Consider the following 23,477-nt stretch of genomic DNA (forward strand, 5'->3'; position numbering starts at 1 on the left):
GTGCTTCTCTTCAGCCGGGACAGGTAAGCTGGTCAGAGTTGATGGGAAGATGGATGGATCCAAATACAGGGCAATCTTGGAAGAAAACCTCTTGGAGTCTGCAAAAGACTTAAGACTGGGGTGGAGGTTCACCTTCCAGCAGGACAATGGCCTCAATTCACTAAACTTATCTCCTGTCTTTAATAACTCTTCTAGAGTTGTTACCATGGTGATAAGGCATGTAGTATTCAGGAAACATTTTACCTCAGGCAAGCCTAAAGTTAACTCTTCTGTCTTTAAATTAACTCTCCAATCCTTAAAATAACTCCAGAGTTAAAGACTATATAGGCCTCAATTCACTAAGATCATGCTGGAGATAATAAGGCAAGAGAAAAGTTACCTCCACATAAGAGAGAGTTATCTTATCTCTTCATTCCTTAAGTTACCTCCTCTGTAGTTATTTTACCTCCTCTGTAGTTATTCTACCTTCTCTGTAGTTATTTTACCTCCTCTGTAGTTATTTTCACATGCAGTTAATAAACAGCCTGTCTTTAACTCTAGAGTTATTTTAAGGATTGAAGAGTTAACTTAAAGACAGAAGAGTTAACATTAGGTTTGCCTGAGGTAAAATGTTTCCTGAATACTACATGCCTTATCACCATGGTAACAACTCTAGAAGAGTTATTAAAGACAGGAGATAAGCTTAGGGAATTGAGGCCAAGCTGTTAATTAGCTGCATGTGAAAATAAGTACAGAGGAGGTAAATTAACTACAGAGGAGGTAAATTAACTACAGAGGAGGTAAATTAACTACAGGAGAGGTAACTTAAGGAATGAAGAGGTAAGATGACTCTCTCACGTGTGGAGGTAAGTTTTCTCTTGCCTTATTATCTCTAGCATGATCTTAGTGAATTGAGGCCAATGACCATAAACATAAAGCCAGGGCAACAATGGAATGCTTTAAAACAAAACATATGTGTTAGAATGGCCCAGTCAAAGTCCAGATCTAAATCCAATCGAGAATCTGTGGCAAGATCTGAAAACTGCTGTTCACAAACGCTGTCCATCTAATCTGACTGAGCTGGAGCTGTTTTGCAAAGAAGAATGGGCAAAGATTTCAGTTTCTAGTTATGCAAAGCTGATAGAGACATACCCTAAAAGACGTGCAGCTGTAATTGCAGCAAAAGGTGGTTCTACAAAGTATTGGGCTGAATAATTACGCACAGCACACTTTGCAGTTATTGATTTGTAAAAAATGTTTGGAATCATGTATGATTTTCGTTCCACTTTTCACATGTACACCACCATTGGTCTTTCACGTGGAAATCCAATAAAATTGATTCATGTTTATGGCAGTGATGTGACAAAATGTGGAAAACTTCAAGGGGGCCGAATACTTTTGCAAACCACTGTAAATATAGTGCAGCGATAGCCAAAAGTTTTGAGAGTGGCACAAATACACACTTTCATAGTTTGCTGCTTCAGTTTTAATGAAGGCAATTTGCATATACTCCATAATTTTAGGAAGTTATCAGATGAAATGCAAAGTCCTTCTTTGCCATGAAAATGAACGTAATCCAGGGCCGGTTCTAGAAAGGCACATATGAGGGGGCAGTCAGAAATGTGAAGGGACATCATGTTCGAGCACAATTTTTTTCAGTAATGCTAGTGCGGTGCGTGAAGCGTGCTGCGGCGAAAAAATGGGTGTGGTCATAACGTCATGGGTGGTGCTAACTGTAATGTAATGCATAACAGTGAGGCGGCAATGCAAGAACCATTACTTCCAACACATGAAATGCAAGAACCATTACCTCCTACACATAAAATGCAACAACTGTTATCTCTGACGCATGAAATGCAAGAATTATTACCTCCGACACATGCAATGCAAGAACTATTACCTCTGACACATGAATGCAAGCAGTGCTTCACCATAGAAATAATTGTAATGCAGCAATCTTTCACCGTAACATAATCGTAACGCAGCAACGATTCACCATAAAATAATCATAATGTGGCAATCTTGCACAAGAAAATAATCATAACGCAGCAATGATTCACCATAATATAATCGTAATATGACAATCTTTCACCGGAAAATAATCGCAACGTAGCAATGACTCACCATAAAATAATCGTAATGCGGCAATCTTTCACTAGAAAATAATTGTAATATGGGCAGCGTCTCACCATAAAATAATCATAATGTGCCCAGCGTTTCACCAAAAAATAATCATAATGTGGCCAGCATTTCACCAGAAAATAATCTTAATATGGCCAGCGTTTCACCCCACCTCCTGCAGAAGACTCCTCTCCCCCGAAGACCTGCAGCGGCGCAGCCAGCCTGCGAAAGTACAGCGCTGACAGGCAGAGAGCAGGGCTACGGGAATATAGCACCTGAAGCCCTGTACTGAAGACACAAATAGTCTCCAGTACAGGACTTCAGGCGCCATCTTCCTGTAGCCCTGCTCTGCCTGCCGGAAGACTATGCAGGCTGGAGCGGTGAGCTGCAGGGATAAAGTGGTGCGGTGTCTATTAGACGCTGCGGCCAGTTCACCACAGGGGTCCCACAGTCTGGTGGGGGAAGGTGGGCACGTCCCCTGTCCGCTGTTCCGCTGTCCCCGCTGCCTCTTCCTGCCGCTCTGCCCGATTTAGGGGGCAGAACATTTGAGGGGGCCCAGCCCTCTCTCGTCTCATGCTATAGTCAGCCCTGACGAAATCCCCAAAAAACTATTTTCCACTGCATTTTATCCCTGTCACAAAGGGACCTGCTGAGATCATTTCAGTGATCTTCTCATTATTAACGCAGATAAGAATGTTGATGAGCTCATGACTGGAGATCATTTTGTTATGCTCATTGAGTAGACTGAACGCTTTAAAGAGACACTGAAGCAAAAAAAAAAAAATTATGATATAATGAATTGGTTGTGTAGGACGGATAATTACTAGAACATTAGTAGCAAAGAAAATATTCGCAATTGCATCACTCTCTAATATTTGCAGTTTACACACTACTCAGCATTCTAAATGATTTTACAGAGGAGGCCAGTGAACTATTGACCTGCCCTCTGGAGAGAAAAAGAAAATACAGTGACTGTGTAACGATTGGTGTCAGCACACAGAGTGTATCTGATTATTGGTGATCTGCAGTATCACCAATAATACAGATGTTATACCTGATTAAATGGTGATCTGCAGAATCACCAATAATACAAGTATAGCTTGACACAAGACACCTAATGTAATGTGAGTGTTTGGTGCAACAGTAAGAAAGGTTATCTCCCGAGGAGCGGGAGATAGACACTACTGCAGCCAAGTATTCCCTGAAGAGCAGGGGATTGGACTGCGCTGCAGCCAGTGGACACCTGAGGCGCAGGTGACCTCTGACTGTGTAGACCCTAACCTCCTTAAGAGGAGGAGATGGATAATGTACTGCAGCCAGGGGTTCCCTGATGGATCGGGAATCAGACTGTACTGCAGCCAAGGATTCCCTGATGGGCTGGGAATAAGACTGTATTACAACCAGTGGACTTCTATAGGTAAAGTCCCCTGACTGCACTGTAAGAAGGACTTCCTGAGGAGCAGGCAGTCTTACAGCTAATGGACACCTATAGAGTTGGTGTCTCAAGGATGACAGAGTGACTGTTCACCCAAGGGACGGGTGACAGCCAGAAGGGTCATACAAGTCAGGTTGGCAACACACCAGCAAATAAGGTACAGAGACAGAAGGCTAATTCGGTGTCAGGGTACAGGCAAGGTTGGCAACGGGTAGACAGATATGCGAGGTACCGAATCAGAAAGCAGGAGAGAGGTCAGCAAAGCTAGAGATCATAACAGGTATCAATATAGCACAATCCTAGTCTGAGATGTGAGGTCCTTGGTCTCAACACCCGGGAACTAGTCTGAAGTATAACACAGTAATATCCTAGACTTAGGTGTGAGGTCCTTGGTCTCAACACCCGGGTACTAGTCTGAAGTATAACACAGTAATATCCTAGACTTAGGTGTGATGTCCTTGGTCTCAACACCCGGGAACTAGTTTGAAGTATAACACAGTCATATCCTAGACTTAGGTGGGAGGTCCTTGGTCTCAACACCCGGGAACTAGTCTGAAGTATAACACAGTAATAACACAGTAATCTCCTAAAGCGGAATCTGGCTAAGTGTGAATTCCCAGTTCCAACTAGTTCTAACACACTGTAGGATCTGACTGAGGTCTGGGTGCTCACACGTGAGTATTCGCAACGGCAGACAACCAGCAACTGACAAGCAAGTTCTATATATACTTACAGCGCTCTGCAGGGCCGCACCAGCCACTCAGCCAATCAGGAGTCCAGCTGGGATCAGCTGATCGGCCTGATCAGCTGATTCCCGTCCTGCTGGCATAAAGGTCCTGTCGCCTGGCGCGCGTGCGTAGCTCTCCATCTGTGTGCACTAGAAGGACCAGGCAAACCAGAGACATGTTGCTGCGTGGAAACAGCCGCCGGCTTGAACGCGGAGACAGCCGCCCTGCCGCTTGTCCGCGCGGCGACATCTCCGCTATTCATTACAGACTGACAGTTGAGATAACAAGCTTCAGAAGATAGAGCTCTCTGCGACTTTGAAAGTCATGGAGCTCAATGGCTCTCCTTGTACTGGAAATAATATTAGACTTATGTCTCTACTCCTAATGTTTTATTTCTTAGCTGTACTACACATACAAATCATTATATCATATTTTTTTCCCCTTTAGTGTCTCTTTTAAAGAGTAACGATTGCAAAAATCTTGAAATTTAAAATACATACAAATAAGAAGTACATTTCTTCCAAAGTAAAATGAGCCATAAATGACTCTTCTCCCATGTTGCTGTCACTTACAGAAAGTAGTAGAAATCTGACATTACCGACAGATTTTGGACTAGTCCATCTTCTCATAGTGGAGTTCACAGGGTTTTCTTTATTTTTAAAAGAATGGCAGGTGCTCCGTCCAACTGCCAAAATAGTGTGCAGTGAGCAGGGAGGCTGGCCAGCATCTTTGCATTAATCATTTTCAGGGAATTGTCTTTATAAATAATAAAGGCCATGCTGAGAATCCACCATGAAGAGATGGACTAGCCCAAAACCGTTGGTAATGTCAGATTTCTACTACCAATTGTAAGTGACAGCAGCATAGGAGAAAAGTAATTTATGGCTCATTTTACTCTGGGAGAAATGTACTTCCTATTTGTATGTGTTTTGTATGTTTTTTGTAACCGTAGGGTCGGGAGCCGGCCCGGGGGGTTATTGAGCGGCGGGGACCCGGCGGAACGCCACGGAGGACGCGGACCGCGTCCTCCGTGCCTTCAAATGTGATGCAAGTATTTAACTTTTTTTTGAGTTGGCCTCGGAAGTCCTTTAAGTAATCCCAGGTTTCCTTTAACCCCAAAATGTTTGCATCCCTGGCACACCTTCTGCAGCTGCACCTGGTATCATTCATGCTTCGTTTGGATATAAAAATAAGTGGCATAGAATTAGAGACCTAGAAGTGGATGTACTTTGTGCTAAGTATTAGGGTGCGGATCAGTCTGGTTTGATGTCCGCTGCATCTAGTCAGAACCGGATGAGTGATAGACAACTCTGGGAAGTTCCTGGCTGACATTAGAATAGTAATTGAGAGATGAAGAGCTGGTAATTCCAGCCTGTCCCTCCCTGTACTGTCAAAATATATATCTGAGTGAAGCAAGAAGGCTGCGAGATAATGAGCCTGTGCGTGATAGTACACCGTGTATGTGCAGAATGCCTATTCCGGCTCTGTCTGCTTTTATTGCGATGTACAAACTCTGCCGAGTGCTTCTAAGCAGTCAGAGTGCTCAGGGTGCCTTCAGATATGATTATTATAGGCAGATAAAAGTCCAGTACTATGTGTTCCAAAGCAGTGATGCTCGGATACCCCCGATCACGGATTCAACTTATTCCGCCATGATTAAAAAAAAATCAGACGAAGGGCCCGTTTCCACTGTTGCGACGCGATTTCGCCGGCATTCCGACACTTGTAAAAACGCATGCGGATGCGTTTCCGCATGCGTTTTTACCCGCGATTTCGCGTGCGATTTCGCATGGCAGGGTGCCATGCGAAATTAACCATGACACTGCCAGGGCAAAATAACATTGAAAAGGGTGCGAAATCGCACGCGAAATCGCGGGTAAAAACGCATGTAACAAACGCATGCGTTTTTACTATTAAATACATTAGCGGCGATTCGTACGGATTCCCGACGCAGGCGAATTCTGTGGGTCCCGTCGTGCAGATTTGGCCCGCCGCCAAATTGCTCCCGCACGCCGCACATGTGGAAACAGCCCTGGCCACTTCAGTGTAACAAGCGAATCCGCATCTCGTCGCCGCATGCGGATTCGCTATGGTGGAAACGAGCCCGAAGTCGTGATTTTTTTTCCAGATTTGACACTGACTTACGAATTTGATTTTTTTTCCGTGATTACCTCTAATATCCGGAATTACGGCCGTGATCACAGATTAGCCCCCATACATGCTACAGTCCCCAAAATTGCATGGATTATAAAGGTGATCAGTGGCTGCAACTTAAAAATTTTTTTTTCAAAAAGACCTTATAGTTTGAGAAAATCAAATTTAAAGTTTTCAATGAAAAAGTATTAGTGATTAAATCCTGCCGACTTTAGCGGTTAATAGCAAAGCCCCCTTACATGTTACAATCACCAAATTTGCAGGATATATTAAGTAGAACAGTGGGTACAAGGGAAACCTTTTTTTTCCCAAAAAGACCTTATAGTTTTTGAGATAATCAATTTTAAAGGTTCAAAGGAAAATAGTATACATTTAAAAGCGGTAATGACAGTTAATGTATTTAGCGCATTTACATGTATTACTTTTTTCCTTCGAAATTTTCATTGAACTTTTAAAATCGATGATCTCAAAAACTATACGGTCTTTTTGTAAAAAAAAGGTTTCCCTTGTTCCCACTTTTATTGAGTTAAAAAAAACATTTTTCCTTTGCATTTTTAAAATCAATACTAGCTGATGGCCCAGCATTGCCTGGGTATGTATTTGGCTGGTGTTGGCTCCGCCCACGTTTTCTAACCCTAAGGACCAATTCACACTTAAAAGAGCAAAACATCGCCGGCATTTTGCGGGAGTGATTTTTCTGTGATTTAATGCGGAAAAATCACTGGACACTGCAGCGGTTTTTCCACAATCGCATTTAGCGCTTCTATAGCACTGAAATGCGATTGCCAGAAAATCGCCCTAACACACAATGACTCATTTACTCAAGGACCTAGTTTGTGAGCTTTGCAGTCTTTGGCATCAATAATTTGCATTGAAATTAAACAAATCTGATTGACTGTGATTCCACCCCCATTTCTGAATTCGAACCCCAGTCACCCAATGACCAACTGTACCAGGTTTGAGGCTTGTTCCTCTAACCGTGCAAGAATGGCAGCAATTAAATATTCCCCTTGAAAAGCAATAAGTGAATTTTGATTGGCTTTTGTAGGCTCCACCTACTTTTCTGAATATTAATCCCAGTCACCCAGTGACCAACTGTGCAAAGTTTGAGACCCCTGCCATTAACAGCGTAAGAATGGCTGCAGTTTACATTTTCCCAGTGAAATTTGTATTTGTCTCCACCCACTTTTTGGTTGTGGGGATAAAAAGTATCCTATATGTTATTCCCGGTAATGTACTATGTGTGTGCCAAATTTCCCTCAAATCCGTTCAGCCATTTTTGCGTGATTGAGTAGCAAACTTCCAAACATCCAAACATCCATTTATAATATTAGTGAGATTGTGCGAAGTCAAGTGAATTTACAAATCATAATTACGTGTGGCCGTAATTGCAACATTTTATGCAAGATTTCATGTCATCGTAACTAGCATGTTATGGTCATCATTAATCATCACTAATCGCGTGTTATCTGTGCGATATGATGCATACGTTGAAGCATACAGTACACTAAAAGTATGTTTCACTGCTGTAGCTGTAAACGTGGATGTTGTCCAGTACCGCACTGAATGCCTTGCAATATGCCATAGGATTCTACCACACCACACTGTGAATGCACCGATTTGAACATCCCATTACGATTTAATTGCATCGCAATATGTCAGCCTAAAAGGGTACCAGAACCGACATGTGACATAAAGAGTAAACATAGTTACTTATGGTATTGGTCCTATTAAGAAATTGTCTGAAGTCCCTTTCTATTTTCCTGCACAGCTAGGCAGATTCAGCCTATTGTCCTGAAAAGTAAAGCTAGCCATATACTCCAAAGTTCTGATCCGTAGAGAATAGATTGATCAAAGCCCCACACATTGATAGTGATTACATTTCATCCAAATTATAAACGTAATATGTGTTTTGATCACTCATAGTTGCAATAAGATTGATGTGAAAAAGTTAAAGTCACATTGTTAGAAACAGTAAATCGATCTACAGTTGAAACAACAGCCACTCCTTTGCAATGTAATAAAATTTTCTATCTTGTTTGACTGACAGAATTTTGATCTTCAGCTCGATGCAATTACCAAACTCGTCAGCGCTAAGTGCTGGCGAGTTCTTAAATTAGGCGTCAGTAAGGTCGCCTAATGCAATTGCATTTAACAACCCCCCCCGCCCCCCCCCCCCCCCCCCCCCCCCCGGGCGGAGAAGAACTCGCTTCGGCGATATAATCGCCCAGCAACTTTTCCCCTATGCAAATGCATTTTGCAACCTCCGGGAGGCGATGCTTCCCGCCAAACATAGATGTTAATTTTTCACCTGCTCTGAGCAGGCGAAAAGACCTATCGCCGGTGTCGGCAAGCTGTTTTTGGCATCTGGGAGCCTCCTTTACTAAGGAAACCCCAGATGTCAGTTTTGACACCTTACCTACTTAAAATGTAACGAAAATACATACCTTCTTCATTCCCGTCTCGCCGCATGTCCCACGCCGCTCCTCCGCTCATTCTTCCTCCGTCTCTCTGTTTATTCTCGGAGCCCGGCAAAGCATCTTTGAGTCTCCCGCCGGAGCTCCCAATTCGTCCACTAGGTGGCCCAATGAGAATCATCCTGATTCTCATTAGTCCAATTAGAATCAGGATGATTCTCATTGGGCCACCTAGTGGATGAATGGAGAGCCCCGGTGGGAGACTCAAAGATGCTTTGCCGGGCTCCAAGAATTAACAGAGAGACAGAGGAAGAATGAGCGGAGGAGCGGGGTGGGACATGCGGCGAGACGGAAACGAAAGAGGGATGTTTTTTGCCAAAGGTCCCAGCAGGTCCCGCGGTAGCGACGAGCGGCAGGAGACGACGGACAGCGGGTAAGAGCAAAGGCTGGCTCTTGCGACGGATGCGCGCTCATCTCCCGGGGAGCAAGGCTGCAGTGCTGTGGTGCTGAAGGACAGCTCCCCGGCACTGATGCCTCGCTCCACATCGCTCACTACACAGGAGCATCGCTCAGCAAAAACCTAGTATTCGCCTGAGTTATGCTCCTTTACACAAGGACATCGCTCAGGTGAAACTGGCAATTGAATTTGCTGGTAAATCCTGAGCGATGTGAGGAGATAAGAAGCTCGCATGTTTTAAGCTTCTTATCTCCTCGAATTGCTTATGGCCCCAAAAATGTATTTGATTCCCCCTTGATTCGATTTAAGGCAAACTTAAGCTATCTGAAAATAAAAAAGTTACTTACCTAAGGAGACAAGAAGAAGAGAGGAGGGGTCAGCACTAAATAAACTTGCTTTTTTATTGGCAAAAGGCGATTATAGGTAGGGTGGACAATAGTCTTGTTACTTCAAATAGCCACGTGGGAGCTTCAGGATAGAGACCAGCCAATGGCCGTTTTGCGCTCCCGTATTTACTCTTGGCACAGTCTGGTAGGTGGGCAGGGCTTGACAAGCATGGCTGATTCGGCTGTATGCTCCGCCCCCTCTTTGTAGCAACCCTGCGTCTCTCTCTCTGTTGCTACAACAAACTGTCTGCACAGAGTGTGTGTAAAATCAGTACCATACTTATAGAGATAATTAACACATAACAAATGCCAGGTTGCTATTAAATCAATATAAAACATCTGATTAATTAACAGCCAATCAACGTTACGCATGTAATAAGGCTGAAGAAAGTAACAGACATCAGAGGAGAGAGGCAAAGGTTCACTTTAACAAGTAAATCTAAGGATAGATCGACCACCAGAATAGATAATTGAATAGCTTACTTAAATAGAAGGCAAAACACTTCTATTTGGCTGAGAAAACACTGCTGATAACATGTTAATGATGAAAACATTAAAGAAAACACAAAGGAAGTGAAAAAAAATCAGATCTACTTACCTGGGGCTTTCTCCAGCCCCTGGAAGCCTATGGGCTTGATTCACAAAGCGGTGCTAACTGTTAGCATGCCTGTGAAAACCCCCTTAGCACGTCTAAACAAGCTTTTCGCACATAAAACTTTACGTGCGCAAAACTTTATGCGCATAAAACTTTACGCGTGTACTGCACAGAGCGCAGGGCGCTCCGCGTGAAGTGCCCATTAAAGCCTATGGGACTTAGCGCGCGTAAAACTTTGCGAGCGTAAAACTTTGCTCGCGCAAAGTTAGCGCGCGATCTGATTGAGAAATCCGGTGCTAATCTACTTAGCACCCTGGTTAGCGCGTCTAAAGACTTTAGACGTGCTAAGTAGGTTAGCACTGATTTGTGAATCAAGCCCTATGTGTCCTTCGCTGTAGCTCTGCTCCAAGCAGTTCTCCCAGGGTTGCCTCCATAGCAGCCACTGACCAGCTAGGCAGCCTTTGAGTATGTGTGAGCACATCGCCGCACCTTTCTCGATATCGTGACTGGGAGCATTCTGTGAAGGTGCAGAAGTAATGTGCAGAAGGCCACTATGCCGGGGATCCTGGGAGAAAGGCTTGGAGCAGAGTTGTGGCAAGGGACACATAGGCTTCCAGAGGCTGGAGGAAGCCCCATGGCGTAGCCAGGACATTATGCACAAAGCGATCCTGGCCACAGCCGAACCAGTGCCTGAGCACTACTGCCCAACCCAGCCAATCCAGAAGAGGCTGCGGGGGGCATTTAGCAGGCAAAGGAGGGGGACCGAGGAGAACGGGGGGTTACTTATCGCATGCGCAGCAGGATGAAAAGTAACCCAGAGAATGATACGATTAATTTAAAACAATAAAATAAATGAAATTTAGGGTGGCTTACCTCAATGGAGACAAATCCATATAAAATGAACTTTAATAGACCTGGCAACATGAGCGGCAGGAGACGACGGACAGCGGGTAAGAGCAAAGGCTGGCTCTTGCGACGGATGCGCGCTCATCTCCCGGGGAGCAAGGCTGCAGTGCTGTGGTGCTGAAGGACAGCTCCCCGGCACTGATGCCTCGCTCCACATCGCTCACTACACAGGAGCATCGCTCAGCAAAAACCTAGTATTCGCCTGAGTTATGCTCCTTTACACAAGGACATCGCTCAGGTGAAACTGGCAATTGAATTTGCTGGTAAATCCTGAGCGATGTGAGGAGATAAGAAGCTCGCATGTTTTAAGCTTCTTATCTCCTCGAATTGCTTATGGCCCCAAAAATGTATTTGATTCCCCCTTGATTCGATTTAAGGCAAACTTAAGCTATCTGAAAATAAAAAAGTTACTTACCTAAGGAGACAAGAAGAAGAGAGGAGGGGTCAGCACTAAATAAACTTGCTTTTTTATTGGCAAAAGGCGATTATAGGTAGGGTGGACAATAGTCTTGTTACTTCAAATAGCCACGTGGGAGCTTCAGGATAGAGACCAGCCAATGGCCGTTTTGCGCTCCCGTATTTACTCTTGGCACAGTCTGGTAGGTGGGCAGGGCTTGACAAGCATGGCTGATTCGGCTGTATGCTCCGCCCCCTCTTTGTAGCAACCCTGCGTCTCTCTCTCTGTTGCTACAACAAACTGTCTGCACAGAGTGTGTGTAAAATCAGTACCATACTTATAGAGATAATTAACACATAACAAATGCCAGGTTGCTATTAAATCAATATAAAACATCTGATTAATTAACAGCCAATCAACGTTACGCATGTAATAAGGCTGAAGAAAGTAACAGACATCAGAGGAGAGAGGCAAAGGTTCACTTTAACAAGTAAATCTAAGGATAGATCGACCACCAGAATAGATAATTGAATAGCTTACTTAAATAGAAGGCAAAACACTTCTATTTGGCTGAGAAAACACTGCTGATAACATGTTAATGATGAAAACATTAAAGAAAACACAAAGGAAGTGAAAAAAAATCAGATCTACTTACCTGGGGCTTTCTCCAGCCCCTGGAAGCCTATGGGCTTGATTCACAAAGCGGTGCTAACTGTTAGCATGCCTGTGAAAACCCCCTTAGCACGTCTAAACAAGCTTTTCGCACATAAAACTTTACGTGCGCAAAACTTTATGCGCATAAAACTTTACGCGTGTACTGCACAGAGCGCAGGGCGCTCCGCGTGAAGTGCCCATTAAAGCCTATGGGACTTAGCGCGCGTAAAACTTTGCGAGCGTAAAACTTTGCTCGCGCAAAGTTAGCGCGCGATCTGATTGAGAAATCCGGTGCTAATCTACTTAGCACCCTGGTTAGCGCGTCTAAAGACTTTAGACGTGCTAAGTAGGTTAGCACTGATTTGTGAATCAAGCCCTATGTGTCCTTCGCTGTAGCTCTGCTCCAAGCAGTTCTCCCAGGGTTGCCTCCATAGCAGCCACTGACCAGCTAGGCAGCCTTTGAGTATGTGTGAGCACATCGCCGCACCTTTCTCAATATCGTGACTGGGAGCATTCTGTGAAGGTGCAGAAGTACTGTGCAGAAGGCCACTATGCAGGGGATCCTGGGAGAAAGGCTTGGAGCAGAGTTGTGGCAAGGGACACATAGGCTTCCAGAGGCTGGAGGAAGCCCCATGGCGTAGCCAGGACATTATGCACAAAGCGATCCTGGCCACAGCCGAACCAGTGCCTGAGCACTACTGCCCAACCCAGCCAATCCAGAAGAGGCTGCGGGGGGCATTTAGCAGGCAAAGGAGGGGGACCGAGGAGAACGGGGGGTTACTTATCGCATGCGCAGCAGGATGAAAAGTAACCCAGAGAATGATACGATTAATTTAAAACAATAAAATAAATGAAATTTAAGGTGGCTTACCTCAATGGAGACAAATCCATATAAAATGAACTTTAATAGACCTGGCAACATGAGCGGCAGGAGACGACGGACAGCGGGTAAGAGCAAAGGCTGGCTCTTGCGACGGATGCGCGCTCATCTCCCGGGGAGCAAGGCTGCAGTGCTGTGGTGCTGAAGGACAGCTCCCCGGCACTGATGCCTCGCTCCACATCGCTCACTACACAGGAGCATCGCTCAGCAAAAACCTAGTATTCGCCTGAGTTATGCTCCTTTACACAAGGACATCGCTCAGGTGAAACTGGCAATTGAATTTGCTGGTAAATCCTGAGCGATGTGAGGAGATAAGAAGCTCGCATGTTTTAAGCTTCTTATCTCCTCGAATTGCTTATGGCCCCAAAAATGTATTTGATTCCCCCTTGATTCGATTTAAGGCAAACTTAAGCTATCTGAAAATAAAAAAGTTACTTACCTAAGGAGACAAGAAGAAGAGAGGAGGGGTCAGCACTAAATAAACTTGCTTTTTTATTGGCAAAAGGCGATTATAGGTAGGGTGGACAATAGTCTTGTTACTTCAAATAGCCACGTGGGAGCTTCAGGATAGAGACCAGCCAATGGCCTTTTATGCGCTCCCGTATTTACTCTTGGCACAGTCTGGTAGGTGGGCAGGGCTTGACAAGCATGGCTGATTCGGCTGTATGCTCCGCCCCCTCTTTGTAGCAACCCTGCGTCTCTCTCTCTGTTGCTACAACAAACTGTCTGCACAGAGTGTGTGTAAAATCAGTACCATACTTATAGAGATAATTAACACATAACAAATGCCAGGTTGCTATTAAATCAATATAAAACATCTGATTACTTAACAGCCAATCAACGTTACGCATGTAATAAGGCTGAAGAAAGTAACAGACATCAGAGGAGAGAGGCAAAGGTTCACTTTAACAAGTGAATCTAAGGATAGATCGACCACCAGAATAGATAATTGAATAGCTTACTTAAATAGAAGGCAAAACACTTCTATTTGGCTGAGAAAACACTGCTGATAACATGTTAATGATGAAAACATTAAAGAAAACACAAAGGAAGTGAAAAAAAATCAGATCTACTTACCTGGGGCTTTCTCCAGCCCCTGGAAGCCTATGGGCTTGATTCACAAAGCGGTGCTAACTGTTAGCATGCCTGTGAAAACCCCCTTAGCACGTCTAAACAAGCTTTTCGCACATAAAACTTTACGCGCGCAAAACTTTATGCGCATAAAACTTAACGCGTGTACTGCACAGAGCGCAGGGCGCTCCGCGCGAAGTGCCCATTAAAGCCTATGGGACTTAGCGCGCGTAAAACTTTGCGAGCGTAAAACTTTGCTCGCGCAAAGTTAGCGCGCGATCTGATTGAGAAATCCGGTGCTAATCTACTTAGCACCCTGGTTAGCGCGTCTAAAGACTTTAGACGTGCTAAGTAGGTTAGCACTGATTTGTGAATCAAGCCCTATGTGTCCTTCGCTGTAGCTCTGCTCCAAGCAGTTCTCCCAGGGTTGCCTCCATAGCAGCCACTGACCAGCTAGGCAGCCTTTGAGTATGTGTGAGCACATCGCCACACCTTTCTCGATATCGTGACTGGGAGCATTCTGTGAAGGTGCAGAAGTACTGTGCAGAAGGCCACTATGCAGGGGATCCTGGGAGAAAGGCTTGGAGCAGAGTTGTGGCAAGGGACACATAGGCTTCCAGGGGCTGGAGGAAGCCCCATGGCGTAGCCAGGACATTATGCACAAAGCGATCCTGGCCACAGCCGAACCAGTGCCTGAGCACTACTGCCCAACCCAGCCAATCCAGAAGAGGCTGCGGGGGGCATTTAGCAGGCAAAGGAGGGGGACCGAGGAGAACGGGGGGTTACTTATCGCATGCACAGCAGAATGAAAAGTAACCCAGAGAATGATACGATTAATTTAAAACAATAAAATAAATGAAATTTAAGGTGGCTTACCTCAATGGAGACAAATCCATATAAAATGAACTTTAATAGACCTGGCAACACGTTTCGTGGGTCCCTACCCACTTCCTCAGGCCAAATCAAGGGCCTAAAATTATTAACACAAAGCACTAACAAACTCTGATAATGGTTACATTCATACAAGTAAAATACTGTTCAGCCTCTACTTTGTCTACTTATCGCATGGTTTATCTCTTCTTTATTTGACTTAAAGGAAACCTGAAGCAAAAGGTAAATGGAGGCTGCCATATTTAGTATTTCCTGTTAAGCAAAACCAGTTGCCTGGCTGTCCTACTAATCCTCTGCCTCTAAGGCCTAGTGCACACCGAGCGGTTTTTGGAGCGATCCGCCGCCCGCATCCGCCTGTAAAAACGCTTGCCTAATGTATTGCAATGGGATGGTGCACACCGGCGGTTTGAGGTTTTTGCCAAGCCGCAAACGTGCCTCCTGCTGCACGTTTGCGGTTTTCTGAAGCGTTTCGTCCTCAATGTAAAGTATAGGAAAAACGCAAACCGCTCTGAAAAACGCGACTTCAGAGCGGTTTGCCAGGCGTTTTTGTTACAGAAGCTGTTCAGTAACAGCTTTTACTGTAACAATATCTGAAATCTGCTACCCAAAAACGCACCCAAAACCGCTAGGTGTGTTTAGAAAACGTCTCTAAACATACCTAGAATCGCTCTGAAATCAGCTCCAAAAACCGCTAGCGTTTTGTGGATCTGCTAGCGGTTTTGGTGTGCACTGGGCCTAACACTTTTAATCATAGACCCTGAACAACCATGCAGCAGATCAGATGTTTCTGACATTTCTGTAAATTGATTGACAAGATTAACTTCATGCTTGTTTCTGGTGTGATCCAGAAACTACTGAAGCCAAATAGATCAGCAGGGCTGCCAGGCAACTGGGATTGCTTAAAAGGAAATTTATATGGCAGCCTCCATATACTGGTCACTACAGGTTCAATTTAACTCATGATTTATCTCTCCTGGGGCCTGATTCACAAAGCAGTGCAAACTGTTTGCACGCCAGTGAAAAGCCCTTTATCACACCTAAACTCAGTTTAAGCGTGATAAGAAGAAACTGGCGCGCGATGCGCCCATTAAGCCCTATGGACGTTGCACGCGCAATTACGCGATTGCACACTCACAACTTTGCGCGTGGGACTTTGCGCGCGATCAGCAGCACAAAGCGGTGCTAATTCAGCGGTGCAAAGCTTATCACACCTAAAATCTTTTAGGTGTGATAACTGGGTTATCACCGCTTTGTGAATCAGGCCCCTTATCTGTTAATATCATGAATTATCTATCCTTATGTGTTTTTCTCATACAATATCACCCCTTACAGTTGAGGTAAAAAATAAGTAAGCTTTGTGAATCAAGTCCATAGACTCTTAGGTCATCATTAATCTCCTTGCCGGTTATCCCGAGCTCAGCTCGGAGTAACCTGCGTAGGAGGATTTCTCAGGCCCCGCTGGGCCAATTTTCAATTTTTTTTTATTGCACGCAGCTAGCACTTTGCTAGCTGCGTGCATTTCTCGATCACCGCTGCTCGCCGCCGATTCACCGCTGCCCGACGCGCCGCCCCTCCAGACCCCTTGCGCAGCCTGGCCAATCAGTGCCAGGCAGTGCTGAGGGGTGGATCGGGATTCCCTCTGACGTCCCGACGTCCATGACGTCGGTGATGTCATCCAGCCCCTTCGCCATGGCAACGGGGGAAGCCCAGCAGGAAATCCCGTTCTGAACGGGATTTCCTGCTTGCAAAGATCGCCGGCGGCGATTGAAGTACTTAGGGGGATGCCGCTTATCAGCGACTATCATGTAGCTAGCGCTAGGCTAGCTACATGAATTAAAAATTTTTTAAAAAAAGTGCTGCGCCGCCCCCTTGTCGATATAATTGGAACGGCAAGGGGGTTAAGCAGGCATATGCACCAAACGCCATAATTAGGCAACGAGTTCCCTCAAACAACATGATTAGGCAACATATCCTTCCTGGCAATATACTTAAGTATCTGCACAATATACCATGTCCAGCACTTGTTGGCAAGTATATAACTGAATAGCGTGAGCACAGGCTATTTTGTCTTTAGCTGACAGTGATATCTCCTAGAAATATGCTTAACATTTAATCGAAAGATGTTTGGCTTTCTTAGTTACCTGCTGAAAGTAGAATAAACTAGTTTCCAGCAGAAATGTCTTAATTTTTCTTGTCTGAATTTTCTGAACTCTGATGTCATGGGCTGACCCAGCCAATGGGCATAGGATGTGTCTTTGTACATTCAGTGCATACCTTTACAGCATCAGTTAGCTCACACTGATCCAAACAAGGTCATACTCCTCAGTGATGCAGGATGGCTGACATATTCTTCCAACATTAATGCTGATCTTCAACTGGGTAAGTCAGTGAGCATCATATGGCTGTCAGTAGGCAAGTTAGTAAGAAAATAAAAAACAACTACTGCACGTTAACATGCATACAAATCTAAAACAGAGAATAGGTGCCACAATCTGCATAAATCCAAACATAAAGAAGAGAGAAAACTGGGGGACACACAATACTTTTCACGACTTGAGGTGAGCAAAAATGGCGACATTCTTTTTGCATTAATGTTTGCCAAAATAATGTAAAATTTGACTTTCGAATAAAAAATGCCATCGAAAATTATTTTGTAAGAAGTTTGTGATATTTCACTTTTTTTCACAAATTTTCGCAATAAATAGCTTTTATGTGTTTTTCACGTATTTTTTTTTTCACGTATTCGAATTTTCATAAATTTTCATGCTAAAGTAATGCTTTTTTGTGCTTTCCACAAATTTTCGCATCCAAAAGATTTTTTTTTAACCATATTCTCAAAATCAAAAATAGCATTTTTGATGTGAAAATGACTTTGTCGAAAATTTGCAAGAAACTCTACTGAGGTTGCTAAAGATCATCAGAGTAAAAAAAGGTATGGTTGCTGCAAAATACAGTGTATTCAGAGCTGCGCTCCTGTGCAACTCAAAATGCTTCATCTCCGCTTTTACCTACATCTGATTTTATTTTTATTTATTTTTTTTGGTTATCTTTCTTTTCCTAATATGCTTTTTTAAATGAAACATAAATGATGCAACGTCAGTTATGATGACCACCTGTGCATAATTTTAATAACGGACCCCCAGGAAATTGTGGAGCCAAAAAATATTTAAACTTTACAGAGGCAATTTCCATTTGAAAAAAAAAAGAAGAAAAAAGTGTTAGGAATTCCTGGAAATTAATTCTGTTTATATAATGAATTGTGTTCTGTGAGAAAAATTTGTAACCTTAAGGCTACTTACACACCAAGACGTTGCGTTAGGTGCCACGTTAAGGTCGCATAACGTGCACCTAACACAACGTACGGTGCTGCAAGAAAGGACAGTAGAGTGAGCCGCGTTAGGTGGCTCTATCCCTATAAGGTCTCCCAGAGTGGCGCTGATTGGCCGGCGGGACCACGTGATGCGGAGCGAGACACTCCGCATCACGTGGTCCTGCCGGCCAATCAGCTGCCGCCAGTGCAGTGAATATTAAGTAGCCATGTGAACGGCTACTGTAGCTGGCTCTCCCCGCCTCCTCTCTGCCCCCCACTGAGCATGTGCAAACAGTCTAACGCGGCTATAGCCGCTCCAACGCCGTAGCATGCTGCACTTTCCGGATAACGTGCAGCGTTACATGTAACGCAACATGGGCTGTGTGAACAGCCCACTTGTGTTACATTGCTGTGCTTTGGGGGAGCGTTACAGGCGCACTAACGTGCGCCTGTAACGTCCCTGTGTGTAAGCAGCCTAAATGCAAATTATTTTCAGGAGTTAACTCTAAATATTTTTATGTTACCTGTTTTACAAGTTCACTTATCCCTTAAAGCCTGTTTCCATCATTTTTTATTCTTGTAATTTACTGATTTTGCTCAATTTCCTCTGTACAGCGCTGTGCAGCGTTTTTGCGGATAATTTGCGAATCCCCCAGAACTCAAGAGCAATGTGATTATCATTGAAATTCCGGACCCTTGTTTCCACTGATCTAGTCAAATTTTTTTCCAAAATGCAAACACATTGGCCCTTATTCAATTGACTTTTTTTCCTAAATTTTCTTCTAGGGTCGATCATCTTTCTTTCTTTGTTTTTAAATACGTTTTCAGTACTCTAAAATTTAAAAAGTACCAAAAAGTAGGTGAAAAAAGTACCATCAAAATCTTTCTTGCTTTTTGTAAGTTTTATTTGGATTTCATCTAGGTAATTAAAGCACCTGTGCGGGTGGGCGAGACTGAAAGAGGGGCGGAGCTCCGCCCCCCAAACAGGAGATGCGCGCGCAGCCTGCGTGCGATCTCCTGCACTGTGAGCCCCAAGGACTTTACGCCGATCGGCGTTAGGCGGTCCTGGGGCTGCCGCCACATCCAAGCAGTTAAAAAAGACACCTGCTGGGTTAGTTTAAACCCACCCGCACAGGTGCTCTTATAAATAAAACCTATTCGGATTTCATCCACTGATTATCACTCGTTGATAGCTTAAGTGATAAGTGCCCTTATGCAATTCACTTTTTCTCATGAGTTAACTCCTAGGGGGTAATTTTTCATCTTCTTTTTAAAATACATTTTCATTTTCCAATTGAAAAAGAACCAAAAAGTGCATGAAAAAGTTCTATCAAAATTATTTTGAGCATTTTTTTTTGCTTGCCGCTTAAAAGGCATTTTATTGACAAGTTTAAAAATTTCACCTAGGAGAAAACTCAGGAAAAAAAGTGAATTGCATATGGGCCAAAATGTGAAATATCACGTAGGAGAAAACTTAGGAGCAAAAGTGAAACAAATAAGAGCCACTGGCCTGTATGCAATTCATTTTTTTTCCTGAGTTTTCTCCTAGGTGATATTTTCACACCTCACCATAAAATGCAAGCAAGAAAATACTCAAAATAATTTTGATAGTACCTCTTCACCAACCTTTGAGTACTTTTTCAATTGTCAAATGCTGAAAAGTTGTTTTAAAGAGAAGATGAAAATGATCTTTTAGGAGATAACTCAGGGGAAAAAGTTAATTGCATATAGGCCTCTGCCTGATCCATTTTCCTTGTGCTTGTGTTTAGATTAAAGTCAATGGGAGCAAAAGAAAATCGAATACCAAATGCGGTGCTTTGTGATTTTCTTTCAATTTTCTTGTTCAAATGTGTCACCTAATTTTTTTTTTTAAATGCAAACACAATTGCATTATCAAAAAAAAAAAGAAAGAGAAAAAAAAAGCTGCACAAAAAATTGCACCAAAATGCAAAAATCAAAAACAAAAACCCTACTTTGTCAATGGAAAAAGAATCATGGAGATAGACTTTACATTAATTACTCATTTCCTCCTGTTCCTTGTTTACTTCTCTTCAGGACATGTATTCATTGTGTTCTTATTACAGAGATAAAAACTGTCAGACTGCAACATTCTACAGGAAAAAAACAACAACTCCCCATCGGCTGGAAACATGCTTTAACCTTCATTTGAAAGAGATTTGGGTGACTTTGTTACCTGCTAAAAGTAGAATAATCTAGTTTCCAGCAGAAACATCTCATTTTTTCTTGTCTGGATTTTCTGCACTTGGGTGTCTTAGGCCTGACCCACCCCACAGGCATAAGTCATATCTCTATAACATGTCAAAAAATGCCTTTATAGCATCCCTTAGCTGTGACAACCCTCACCTGGTGAACAGACCTCGGAGATGCAGGATGGTGGCTGAGTGGGTCTCCCAACCTTAATGCTCATCTTCCAGTCAAGTTGGTGAGTCAGTGAGCATCTTACTGCTGACTGCTGTCAGTAGACACATTAGTAAGGAAACAACTAGCAAGGACTGCACATTTACATTTAAAAAAATGCATAAACTGAGAATAGGTGCCAAAGTTATAAAACCCAAAAAATAAGAACAAAGGAGGTATCCCAACTTTTCAGAGCTGAAATTGCCAGAGATCATTAGAATAAAAAATGATGGATGCTGCAAAGCATAAACAGCGCTGCCTGTAAACAAAGCTAGCATGAAATAGTCCAAAAAGAGTTATTTTAAGTGACAAAAAATGCTTACACAAAAATGTGTATTTAGCAAAAACATTTTCTTTCTGATACAGATTATTATTTATTGTGATTGTAGTTCCATGCATGTATTGGCATATTGTGCTGCACTCATGTATATCCTGTAGTGCATGACTTACTAGCAAACAGGTGTAAAGAGAGAGAAAATATCTCAAGAATGTTTCTACAGAAGGGGAGGCTTAAGCATCTATTACTTCTTGAACCTTGCTAAACTGTACGGTGTAGGTGACATATAATGTGAGCATGAGAATGTCACGCATTCTGTGATTTTTGTGCGGATGCATTTGTAATTTAATGAATCCACTTTTTATATTTTTTTGGGAGGGTGTCTGCTGAATTAAAATTGTCATGAAATTATACCACTGAATATTTATCATGAAATTATACTGATTATTAATTTTTATTTTTTTTAATTTGGACATTTTTTGTTACTTTTTTTTCTGCTTCTAAAGACTATTGCTTATTGTTGATTCCAAAAAGTTTCCAGATGACATTAGCAATATTACAGCGTACGTATTGTTTGGCTGCCCCGTGAGCTGGTCAAAGGGCGAGCCGAATGACGGCTCACTCTGCTGCCGCTGATTCGCCGGGTGGCATTAAATAGTATTTCACCTCCAAGTCATAGCAACACAGAGGGAGAAGTAATTCAGGGTCCGTAGATTGCGGGATCTCCTAATTACCTGTGTGTGGGGCGCGAACTATAACATTACTGCTATATCCGTGCTGTCAGCTGGCACTGCGCGATCTAGATGACCTGGTTCAATATTACATGGATTACCTGAGTATGATTTTCATAATGGATATGGGTCAGTTAACATTTAGGACGAGAGATATGGAAATGTTATAGTTTAAAGTTTAACGTGACCATTTATTTTTTCCCACACATATCGGTAATTAATGAAACAAATTTACTTCTGAAATGGTCCATAAGGGGTTCATACATGGGTTGATACTTCTGGCAGTTTCAATCACTTGTCCCCAACATATATATGACTAATAATTGGTGATTGATTTTGGAACGTTTAAGAGTTGAAAGTGGTAAAAAAAAGGTTTGTGATGAACGCATAATATTGTGATGCAACAAGTAGGGATGCTCATTTGGACTCAGCTGACTTTAAATTTCTGCATTTCTGATCGGAATACGAAAATAGGAAATTGTAATTCCCTGCAAATCCAATTTACCTTACCACAACCTCGGGAATTTCAGCCCAATCACAGAACTGGGAAGCATTGGACCAATCAGAGAATGCAGAATTGTTCCCAAAAATTCCGATTTCCATTTGTTTTGTTTTTTTCTGTCCTTTTTTACATTCTCTTATGCAAAAAATGGCAATAAAATACTCCCCGATAATTGGAAAATCGGAAAACCTGAAATTGGGAAAATCAAAACTAGCATTTGCAGAATTGGAAATGGGCATTTCCGACCAGCCCTAGCAACGAGCAGTATGACACTAGCTTAGACAATCGCTCAGTAGACCCTTGATTAGATTTCCGCTGAAATCTAAGATTGACAATGATGCAACAATTATTACTATTCTTAATTACGAAATTCGCGAAATTACGAAGAAATGCGAAATTACGGGATGGTTTAACGCAAAATTACGTTATGGTTTAACGCAAAATTACGTTATGAACGAAACGCGAAATTACGCGTTGAAAATTACGCTTACGGTTTTTTCAATTACGATTTTAATGGCAATTACGCTACCATAATTTCGCATCGTAATAGCAAATTTCGCATGCGTAATTATAGTAACGCGAAATTTCGAAAATTTCGGCTCAACCCTACCGCCGCTGTCCCGGTCTCCGTTCTCGGTATTCAGGCTGACCGCGGGCTTGGCCTTACTGCGGCTGCGCAAAGCGCCACTGTCAATCATGGCCACGTACTGCGCCTGTGCAGTTCGCCGTGGCCCACATGGCCTTGATTGACAGTGGCACTTCACGCAGCCGCAGTAAGGCCGACCCCGTGGTTGGCCTGAATACTGAGAATGGAGACTGGGACAGCGGCGGGGAGCGGAGCGGTCGGCGTGGGACAGTCGGATGCAAGGGGTTGGAGAAAGCCCCAGGTGAGTAAAGCTCATTTTGACCATTTAGCCTGATAACTCCTTTAAAATACTTCAGCATTTTGCTATTTATGGACTACGGTATATTGACTCCCAAATAAGAAGGATATGAAAGCTGCTGTATTTGGTTTATTCTTTATGAACCATGCACTTGCCTGGCTGTCATGCAGATTTTCTGTGTATAATTCTTTAGCTTCAGACCCAGAATGAACATGCAAATAGTGACATCTGAGTACTGTAGCTGCCTGCCTTTTTCAGTTGAGTCAGAATATGCTGAAGCCATA

The 23,477-nt window shown here is 43.2% G+C and overlaps 1 protein-coding gene across 1 annotated transcript in view; it reads right to left on the reverse strand.

Annotated features, from left to right (window-relative positions):
- The window catches only part of LOC137522195 (potassium-transporting ATPase alpha chain 2-like), a 101,485-nt gene extending 78,478 nt beyond the window's left edge, over nucleotides 1-23,007 (reverse strand). The window contains exons 1-2 of the mRNA XM_068242226.1: nucleotides 22,920-23,007; nucleotides 8,865-9,065 (exon numbers count right to left, since the gene is read on the reverse strand). Coding sequence (XP_068098327.1) covers nucleotides 8,865-9,065; nucleotides 22,920-23,007 — 289 coding nt within the window. The remainder of the gene's footprint in view (nucleotides 1-8,864; nucleotides 9,066-22,919) is intronic.
- Between the last annotated feature and the right edge of the window lie 470 nt (nucleotides 23,008-23,477).

The sequence above is a fragment of the Hyperolius riggenbachi genome, chromosome 6 (assembly GCF_040937935.1).
Source record: "Hyperolius riggenbachi isolate aHypRig1 chromosome 6, aHypRig1.pri, whole genome shotgun sequence".
NCBI classification, from domain to species: Eukaryota; Metazoa; Chordata; class Amphibia; order Anura; family Hyperoliidae; genus Hyperolius; species Hyperolius riggenbachi.